Genomic DNA, 10,524 nt, shown 5'->3' on the forward strand with positions numbered 1-10,524 from the left:
ATAGCGCGGGATGAAGAAGAGGGCGGATGCTGGAGGGCGTGAATTTGTCGAGCGCGCGGATAAGCGGACATCGATTTAAGAGTAAGCGTATAAGTTAAAGAGAAACTGCAGAGAAGAAGAGAGACACTGAAGATATAAATATATATTATATATCCCTCGAGGCGAGCCTCGTCTCGTAGATTCGCATCTGTACACCTTAAGCACTTTAGGGTTTAACGAGAAAATAGACTTTAACGAATCTACGAGATGATGCCGAGGGAGGCGAAGGATGTTTCAGAGCGTGTGACGAACAATGCGGGAGAATCTGCGAGAGTGCGCGAGCGAGTGAGAGACAGAGAAAGAAAGAGGGAGTAAGTGAGAGAGTGAGAGTGAGAGAGAGAGAGAGAGAAAGAGAGAAAGAGAGAGTGCGTCTGAATAAAAAAGAGCGAAAGGAAGAGAGAGAGAGAGAGAGAGAGAGAGAGAGAGAGAGAGAGAGAGAAAGAGAGAGAGAAAGGGAGAAAGCGCGAGATGCAGAGCGAGCGAAAGCGAGATAATAAATCAATGTTAAAAACCCATCATTACACCGACTCGCAAAGTCTCGGGAGACAAAAATCTTCGTTGACTGCCGTTTCTATGCGCATAAGTTCAGTCTCGGTTTCGAAAGCTCGCGGACGCGGGGAGGCGCGCTCTCGATCATGCCGACCGGCCGGTCGCGGCCGCGGAAACGATGCGCGATCTGCGTTTATCAGCGGGCGAAGCGATCACAAGCGTGCACACGCACGCACACATACATGCACGTACACATCCACATACACACCAACACACACGACACTCTCCGTCGTCAAGCGCAACCGTGACCGACGTCCGCGTCCGCCGAGCGGGAAAACCCTTTACATACGAGTTTCCGCATCCTTTTACGTTTTTCGACTATCGTGGCGAAGCGGGACGAAGAAGAACGGTCCCGTTCTATGTGTGTAAGAACCATAAAGCTTAATAAAAAAAAAAAAAACATTATACTATGAACTTACGGGATACTAAATAAAAGTAAGCCAAACCGTTAAGAGTACAGCGAGTTTTATTCTCTCGTCTCGGGAGACTCTCTTCGACGTGTTATGTTACATGTTACGTTACATGTTAGACGCAGACGAGGGATTCCGTCGAGAGCTCAAGAGGACAACGTGAGACCGGCAAACAAACGTCCGTATACAAAATACCATTATTACACAGAGAATCGTGTTGGAAGAAAAAGAGAAACGAAAAGGAACGAACGTTAAACGGAATCGTATTAAATGCGTCGACTGGGAAGACGCGACATCCCGTCGAGCCACTCCACGACGTGCGTGGGCATCACAGGTTTTCAGCGATGGTGAGCGAGCGCGTTCACTCGAGCTTTTTGTTTTTGTCGCGCGTCTTCATGCAGTTGAGGATGATCCTCTGGAAGGAGACGAGATAGAACGCGCTGACGAGTCGCATCAGGCCCATCAGCGACGCCTGCAGCAGCAGCTCGCTGATCGACGTGAACGGCGACATTCCGGCGCACAGCGTAGTCAGGATGAAGCCTTCTTGACCCACAGTGGAGAAGAATTTCCCCGCCTGGAATCAGAGTGTTTAGCCGTTTCCGACGCGAGGAGAGGGAACACTGAAACGTCACGAGACGACTCAAAGATGTCTTCGAGACTTCTCTGAGACACCTTTCAGACTTGCCTGCCCTCGGGCAACGTAAATTTCTAAAATAATGTCTGCAAAATGTCCGAGAAGAGTAGAGTGTTTTTTAGGGTTTTTTACGGTGCCTTTAACACGTTGACTGTTGACTTCCCTCGATTATATATACTTTAATGTAGGATTAAAATTTCCACCGCTTGTAACAGTCAACATGTTGAGGCGTCTTTAGAGATTTGCGATGTCTGAATTAATGTATGAAGGATTGGAAGGACGCGTATATCATCTGTGTACCGACCCGCGCATCCTTGAACAACTTCTCCGCGACTACTGCGGGATCGGCCAAGCCCGCCGTTTGCGAGATGAGATGCGTCTCCAGCGGTTTTATCTGCTGTTCCGTCGCGTACCCCGGCGTGTCCGTGTCCGGTGGCAAGCTCAGGGTCACGGAGATGTTGTACGGCCGCAATTCCATCGTCAGGCTTTCCGCTAAGCCGCGAAGCGCGAATTTCGTGCTGCTGTAAGCCGACAAACCGTAGATGCCTGAAACGAAGATCAAGTCTCCTCTCGTTACTTTCGGAGAACGCGAGAGACGCGGAGGATTATTCTCTAAATTTCATCGGAAACGAGCGGGAACTCGCTTGAAATTTCGCGCGCGAAATTCTGCTACGGAAAATTTGCCCCAAAGTACGGGTTACACGCGCGCGTACCCAGAAGAGAAGCCTGAGAAGCCGTGATCACGATCGCTCCTTCTCCGGCGGTCTTCATTCGCTGCACCACCGCCTTGATGCAGTAATACGTGCCGACGAGATTCACATTGATCATCTCGTGCAGGTTTTGGATCGAAGTGTCCTCGATCTTGCCGGGGGTCGCGAACCCGGCGCAGTTGATGAGCATATAAATTGGCCCCATAGTCTTCTCGAGATCGGCCAACGCCTTGTCGACGTTCTCGTAGTTCCCGCCAATGTCCAACGACAGGTACTCCACCATTTGTTCGTCTTTATTTGTGCGGGAGTTCAGTATCTCCTTACGGGCGACCTCCAACTTGACTACGTCCCTGGCGATTATGGTCACGTTCGCTCCATGTTTGGCGGCGATGATCGCTACGTGTTTCCCGATACCGCTGGAACCACCTGTCACCTGCAAGAAAAATTTCCGCCCGCGAGCGGTGATTAATCGCTGCGGTATTTCTTCACCTCGTCATTCGTAAATCTCGTCATTCGTATTCAAGCGACTGACGCGCTGTTCGCAAATCTTGCCTTTGTTTCCCTTCTTTCACGAGCCTTAATTCTGTCCCTTCTCATCTCCTTTACTTTTGTGCATATTTCCTTTACTTTCGTTTCTTCGGTTTTATACTTCTATTCTCTTTATACTTAAGATGCTTCTGTCCCGTTTTTGTGTTAGTTGTGATTCAATTGCTGACTAACGCGCTACGTTCTCTCTTTCGTTTTTTGAGCAGGAAGTTTTTATCCGCCAATTCTGGACATGTCAATATTTAGCAAAGTGCGTCGTGCATACTATACTACATGTCGCTCTTTGGAGGTTAGACCGCGCGAACTTACCACAATGTGCTTGTTCTTGACATTTTTCAACCGCCCAGTCCAGTAGAAATGTTTGATTATTAACAGAACTATCGCCAAGACAAATGTCACGAGTCCCAAACCCAATAAAGCGCTCATAATCGCTTTAGATTCGTCTCTTCGTTCCTCACTAATTCACTTCGATCAACAGGCGCTTCGCCACTAGACGCCACAGAACGTAACACCGTGATACCAATTGCGCGCATGCGTCGAATTCGAGCGCTGGTAGACGACCGGAAACACCGACGAGGTAATGGCCGTTTTCCAGCCACTGAAATATATACTAACTGGAACGAGCGCTAGGCCTGAGGCGCGAATAGAGAGAGAGAGAGAGAGAGAGAGAGAGAGAGAGAGAGAGAGAGAGAGAGAGAGCGCGTCACTGGGTCTCTAAAATAGCACTGTGTCTTTATCTAGTACAGTCCGAATCAAAAGCTAAATTGGTTTCTATATAGATATCTATAAGCAGGATCCGTCTGACGTTGCAAATGCAATTTTTTTTTAATTTTCTATCTACAACCTTCTTATAACTTTTATAATTTCTCGCTCTTCTTTTACTCTTTTACTCTTTCACTTTTTACTTTCAGCGACTAACTTTTTCATTGACTGTACTTCGTTATCTCCACTCTTGACGACACTGTGGGTCAGACAAGGATAAGAGAGGAACCAGGAAACCTCTCTCTCTATTCGCATGCAAATAATAGGATCGTCCAACGCTCGTTCCAGTTAGTATATATTTCAGTGGCTATGACACGCTAAGTTACACTGTGCTACACCGTGTAAAGTATTTGTTGTAACGCAATTTAGTTTCTTTGTGTAACACCAGAGTGCATTACGAATTGTCATTTTTATTTTTATGAGTATCTTACGGATCTATATAATAAGCATATTATTCTAAAACAATTGAAGGAATAAGAATTTTTCAAAAAATCCATTATGCAATTGCAAAACTGCAATTAATGCATTTACGTTATTGCATTGTTTACATACTAATAGTTCTGAAAAGAAGTAGAAAGAGGATGTTATATGAAGAAATTTATTCTAACAAGATATGTAAATAAAAAAAGTCCTAATTATTTTTTTTATATTTATCTTCAACTTTCGTTCAACAGGTTCCATTATGTTTCTTGGTATAAACCAGTATAATATAAAAATACATATAACAATATATATATTGTAGGTTACGTTCACACTAATTAAATACATTTATTATTGTAAATTATATTCGTACTAAAGGAATAAAAACAGTTACCATCTGTTACATAAAATATTTCGAAATATTGGTAGCACTGATATGCTTTACACGCAGCAACTCAGACTTTCGCTGTGTAGAGCAGTGTAATACTGTGTCATTGTTGGAACATTCTGTGTTGGATACATTGTGTTACATTGTGTGTCCTCTGTGACCCTTGCTGGAAAAACGGCCAATATAAAGACTGACTAAAGAGCCCCGGATAAATTTTCGTATAAACTAAAGAGGCCCGAAGGGGCCCGGAGGTAATTGAAGAGCAATGATAATACCGATTGCTTCAGCTACGTTCATGATAATACAGCTAGCGACTATTGCCGATGCGAGGTGAGGGGAAAGACAACACACCGCTATTCACGTTTGATCTCGCGGCTCCCACGTCTCTCGACGCATGTAACCAGTAGTTGCTGAATCGACTAGGCCACGCTGTGAACCGAATGGTGCCCTTTTCCAGTGCGGAAAAGGTTCGGTGTCGCCGTCAAAACTCCGTGTTGGCCGCGCTCAGGTTCCTCTCCTGTAGACGGCATTCATCCTCAGTAACGTATTCATTTTACCGGGTATCATGGTGTTAGCCCTCACGGGGAGAAAGCAGAGAGAAACAGGAGATGCTCAGTGGAAAACGCCCACAAACTGAAGGCAGTTGCAGCGAACTTGCAACAATTAATTTCACGCGTATCGCGTATCGTTAGTTCATTAATTGCACAAAGTGTCGGTCGAGAAACAAATCACTTACGCGAGCCCTAAGTAGCGAGCGCATTGCATCCAAGCACGAGCCTGTCGAACGCAACCGACACGTCACGTGGTCGAGATTCAGAGTGGATGCGTCAAGAAGAAGCGTTATCAATACAAACGCAAAGCGCTATCGAAACTATTCGTGGAACCAACAGCGCGATACTTTGACCGCCAACGTTGGGCGTCGCGAGTTCGGGAGACGCCAATAATTTGATGATTTCTATTTCCTATTTCTTCCAAAAGCGCGACACCGCGAAGCAACGGCAACTTCGACTCCGCCGCCTTCTATCTGAGAAATAATTATCCCCCGTTCGGTGTTGCATTTCCCAATCATTCCAGTCACCGCGATACACAAAATTGGCACGCCGGACGTCACACGTAAATTAGCCGGCGGCCGAGACTGACGAGTTTCGCTCGTGATAACAAACGACTTATCCGTCCGCGGTCTTATCAGCGCTCGGTCATATCAGCGCTCGCCTACTAACCTCGCGCTCTCGTCGAATCCGTTTCCTAGACTTCACAGCGAAAATCGGTCAGGGTCGCACGCCGTATCGTTTCGCACTTAACGACGTCTCTCACGTGACAGCGATTAGCTCTCTCCTCGGTACGGTTATTGATACCGTAATCGCGATAAGATAACCCAGCGCGAGATTACCAGACGACGTCGAGTCTGCTTGATCGATTTTACTCGATGGGTACGACGACGTCGGGGCCGCGGCTGCATTACCGGCCACCCGGGTGGCCGACGCGCGACAGCGGCCGCGAGCCGTGGATTCGGAAGCTCCCCGGCTCCGGAAAATCGCGCGAACCGCATTTCTCGCGAGAGATTTCGCCGGTCGCGCGTCCGCGCGTCCCTTTTCGCAGCCCAGCACGTCGCACAGCAGAAAACGTCGGACGCAACGCGAGCGAGCGCGTGAGAAGTAGAGAAAACCGCGCTGGCACGGCGCGGATGCGCTCATCGATCCTGCACTCGGCTGCGCTGCAGCCCGGGCCGCATACGTGCAGGCTGCGAAGGGCCCGCGATCTCGCGGAACGGCCCTTCGCCGCGAGGCACGCCCGCCTGTCCTCGCCAACGTCCGCCTGCTCCTCTCTCCAGCCCCTCGCTTGGCACCAAAATTTCATCGTTGCGCGCTCGCCCGTGTCCGAAGCGATCATTCAAAGCCGCGTGAGCGTTCCCGCGGAAAAAGCGGCAGCCGCGACTATCGCCGAAGCTGGCCATTGCATTGGCGCGCGCGCGCGCGCGGTTTTCTCGGGATTTTGCTTACCGCTCGAGGAAAACAGGGAGACGGACGAGGGGAGCCGAGCGATTCGCTCAATTAACGAAAAGGTCCGCGGGGGGAGGGGGGAGGAGGGGGAAGGGAAAATTGGTCCGAACGACGGCGGCGGCGGCGGCGGCTGCGGCGGGAGGATTAACTTGGCGTGTAATACGCGTACGTTTATGCATGTTATGTATCCACGCGGCGGCGCATCATTAATACAGCAGAATCCATTACAGCAGCGAAGCCACAACATGACCTCAACGATTTCAGCTCGTAATCTATTGCGGGTTAATAACCTGTTACAAGATTGATACAGCCGGGGCGAACGAGCGCACGTCGCTGCCGCCGGCGGCGCGGTTCATCGGCGAAATCGCCGCTCCGAAAAGCAGCCGGCCGTTATGAAACGCGAGATCGCATTATTTCCGTCGCGGACTGACAGACACGAGCGGCGGCCGGCGTGCGCGGTTTCGCCCGCGGGTCGGCCAACAGCGCCGGTGGCGGCGAGTACGCAAGTCCGCGGCGAGAGCGCGGAAGGTTACGCGGCTGCACACGGCGCAGCGCGATGACGTCGCCGGCGCTGCGAAGATTTCCGCCGTACGGAAACGCATGCGTCGAAAAGTTGCAGGATAAGCCCCCTGGACGTGCATTCACCCCCGTGTTAGCGTAGCGCAAACCTCCCCCGCTCCTCCCTGCCGCCCCGGCTCCGCCGGTCCTCCTCCCCCGGCCCCCACCACGTCCCCGACGTTATCCTTCGCGCAAAAGGTCACGTACCACCACCCTGTCGATCGTTCACCTCGTCCTGGGACTCGCTCCTGGTAGCCAGGTTAAAGCGGAAGATACGAAGGATACGCTCACGCACCACGGAGGGACGGACAAGCACGCGACGCGAGTGCCTACGTCGTAGGTCGCGCGAGTCCTTGAGAGTTGAAGGAGCATCGCGAGAGGAGTCGCGAGCCGGCGCGGGCGGAGCGGTGTGGATTGAAAAACCGCCGTTTGCCCTCGTCGGACTCGAGATCGAACGGCGGCAACGTCATCGCGACGCGCACGGGCGATGATTCGCGTTGCGTAGGCGCGGCCGCGTTGTATCGTTAGCGCCGCCGTTGACCGGCGCGCACTGATGGCCATCGATTATTTTCGTGCACGGCTGAAGTTTGAAAATCGCCGAAAATTCGCTGAATAAATGGGATTCATTCTCGGCGCGCGCGCGCGCGCGCGTCTAGCTCGCGTCATTGGCTGCATATCTAATTTCGCTGCACGCCATTGATTTCGTTTTACATGTAAATTATTACAATACGCAGACATATATGTGTTAATAATACATGTAATATAATACAATATTTTAGCGCCGGTCACACCGATAACGCCCATTGCGCGATCGGAAGGTGTTAATCCACGAGCGCCGAAGCGGCGAGATTAACGAGATGCAAAATCTCACTCGATCGCTCTCTCGCCTCGAAGAGCTGCTCGATGATTGCGGATGATTTTCCATCCGGCTGGGTAAACAAATCCGCAGAAACCGCCAAGAACCTCTCTCTCTCTCTCTCTCTCTGTCTCTCCTTCCCTCTTGCTCGCTCTTTCTCTCGCCTTTTCCGGCGGCGTTAAATCACTCGGAAGTGTTGACGAGGGGTGTTAACGGCGGGAGAAGATGCGCATCGCCTCGACCGGACTGCCGCCGCCGCTTGCAGCTCGTCGTCGTCGTCGTCGTCGTCGTCGTCGTCGTCGTCGCCGTCGTCGTCGTCGCTGGTGCTCGGAGCTGCGGCAGAAATCCGGTGCCGCGATTTCGGACAGAGAGTCAGCGTACGTTGCACCCAACCGAAGGGAGTGTCCCGAGCGAGCCCTCGCCTTCCCCTCGCGCCCTCTCTCACTCCCTCGGCCCTCCGCCGAGCCTCTCCCCCCGCAACCCCCGGCCAGTACCCCGCCTGTGATAGCCTAGCTACGACCCTGGGTTCCGTGTCTCCCGGGCTGCACCGGGGGGTGAACGCCCTCGCCTGACCCAGACTCGGAATCGATCTCCATTCGTTGCACGATGTTGGCAACCTCCCCCTCACCCCTCTCGCCGTCCCACGCCGCTTCCTCCCGCACCTATCCAGCCACCCCCTTCGCGCTACCCTCCCGCCCGTTCACCCGTCCACCGCCGTCACCCCCGTCCGAGAGCAGCAGCAGCAGCAGCAGCAGCCAGCTAGCTAGCCAGCCAGCCAGCCAGCCAGCCAGCCAGCCTCGTCACACGCTCGCGGATTTTCCGTGAAACCGCGTCGCCGTAACCTTAGAAAAAGGGGGGGGGAGTCGGTGGTGGCGGGAAGAACGGCGAGCTGGCGCGGAATCGAAAATGGATGACGCAGACGGGAAGGAAAGAAAGAGGGAGAAAGAAAGAGAGAGAGAGAGAGAGAAAGAGAGAGAGAGAGAGAGAGGGGGGGGGGAGGAAACAGGGAGAAACATTTTGCGCTCGCACCGGAGCATAATGCACGTAGCGTCGAATCGCCTGGGAAAATGAGGAAAAACGAAGATCGCAGCACGTGTCGGCGTGTAGGAGTCGTCGGGGGTGTGTGTGTGTGTGTGTGTGTGTGTGTGCGTGTGTATTGCGCGCGTGTCGCGACCGCGCTGGCCGACGCACTCGTCGCGATCGGCCGAGGCGGACAGACAGACAGACGGACAGCGCAAGGATCGCGCAAGGATCGCGAATCCGGGGTAGGAGCGAGCGCGTGGAACATGGCGCGCGTATTTACCGATGCTCAAAGCAACGAAAGCGAGGGAGCGAGCGAGCGAGCGAGCGAGCAAGCCCGCTGGTCTCTTTTATTCATATCGCGAAACGCGCTCATCCGCGCGCCCGCGACCGTCATCGGAAAAACTCGAAAGCCAAAATCCGATTTGTCTCTCCGATTCGGAGAAGGAAGTGAGGCGAGGACAGAGAGGGAAGGAGGGGGCGAAGGGTCCGGATCGCCCGGGAGACTGAGGAAAACGCGATTTCGCTCGTCCGCGAATAACACGCGCGACCGAGACGACGATGAGAGAGTTTACCGACTTCTCGTCGAGAATTATAGAACGCGACCTGACCGAGTCGTTGAATAAAAAAGTGCGGCTAATCGTGGCGGCGATTAAATCTGCGCTGAATTCGGGAGAGAGAGAGAGAGAGAGAGAGAGAGAGAGAGAGAGAGAGAGAGAGGAGAGGGGGAAACGCGATTTTAGCAAACAATGATGACAACGACGACGGCGACGACGACGCTTGCAGCGGCGGCGGAGTCGTGACGTATTATAAGTCGCGCTAGAACGAAGAATTCGTACGTCCGACGGCACGCTATCTATTACAGGACTCGAGCGCGTATGAATGCTTTATGGAATACTATTCCAGTCCTCGTTTTCTCTGCGCGCGCGGCAGGCTGCCCTACACACACGGTGCTCTAGAACATCCCGTCGACGAGAGGCCGAGAGTCATTTTTCTGGTAACGCTCACCTCATTCCGTCGATTCGCGCGAGCTCTAAAACATGAATAATTTTGCGGAACACTCTCGTTCATTCTGCACGGATTTTTTACACGATATTCCCGTCTACGTAAGCTTATCTTTATCTCGTATTCATTGCTCTCCTTCCCCCCCCCCTCTCTCTCTCTCTCTCTCTCTCTCTCTCTCTTTTCCTATACACACGTAGCTATATATCTCTCTCGTTAACGCGCGCATGACAGTAAAAAAATAACGTGAATCTCCGTCGATAAATCTCATTTTCTCTGCCGAACGCTGGATCCTCGCAATACACTCCGTACTAGCGCGCTTCAGCTTTCGCAACACGCCGCCCCGCGCGAAATTTAATTATTTCGAGCCAATTACGTTTCGCCGCGCTTCGTAAAAATACGTCGCTTCGCAAGCGCCGTTCTCGCTGTCGGGATATCTCTCGCGTGAAGGACGTAGAATTCAAATATCGCGCGCGAGACGTATCTCGGCCGGCGTTTAATTGATCGTTGACTGCAGCGCGCGCGCGCGCGGGGCTTCTCTCCTCTCTCGTAGTGAGAAAGCACAGCGGCGACAGCGGCGCAGCGGCAAAAGTTGCCGCTGGTAAATATACGCTCGCGCGCTCGCGCGTA

General features: G+C 52.2%; 1 protein-coding gene across 2 annotated transcripts; it reads right to left on the reverse strand.

Annotated features, from left to right (window-relative positions):
- Positions 1 to 1,036: 1,036 nt before the first annotated feature.
- On the reverse strand, positions 1,037 to 3,419 carry Kdsr (3-ketodihydrosphingosine reductase). 2 transcript variants are annotated; one of them, XM_011137983.2, is made up of 5 exons: positions 3,198 to 3,369; positions 2,895 to 3,114; positions 2,346 to 2,775; positions 1,937 to 2,178; positions 1,037 to 1,572 (listed from the first exon to the last, which is right to left on the reverse strand). In XM_011137983.2, exons 2-5 carry the CDS (start codon positions 2,937 to 2,939, stop codon positions 1,360 to 1,362), a joined length of 930 nt encoding a protein of 309 aa, XP_011136285.1. In that variant the 5' UTR covers positions 2,940 to 3,114; positions 3,198 to 3,369; the 3' UTR covers positions 1,037 to 1,359. The 2 variants fall into 2 exon arrangements, with proteins under 2 accessions (XP_011136285.1, XP_011136274.1); XM_011137972.3 differs by lacking the exon at positions 2,895 to 3,114 and having other exon boundaries at positions 3,198 to 3,419.
- Positions 3,420 to 10,524: the final 7,105 nt, after the last annotated feature.

This window comes from Harpegnathos saltator, unplaced genomic scaffold (assembly GCF_003227715.2).
Source record: "Harpegnathos saltator strain DR-91 unplaced genomic scaffold, Hsal_v8.6 scaffold25, whole genome shotgun sequence".
NCBI lineage: Eukaryota > Metazoa > Arthropoda > Insecta > Hymenoptera > Formicidae > Harpegnathos > Harpegnathos saltator.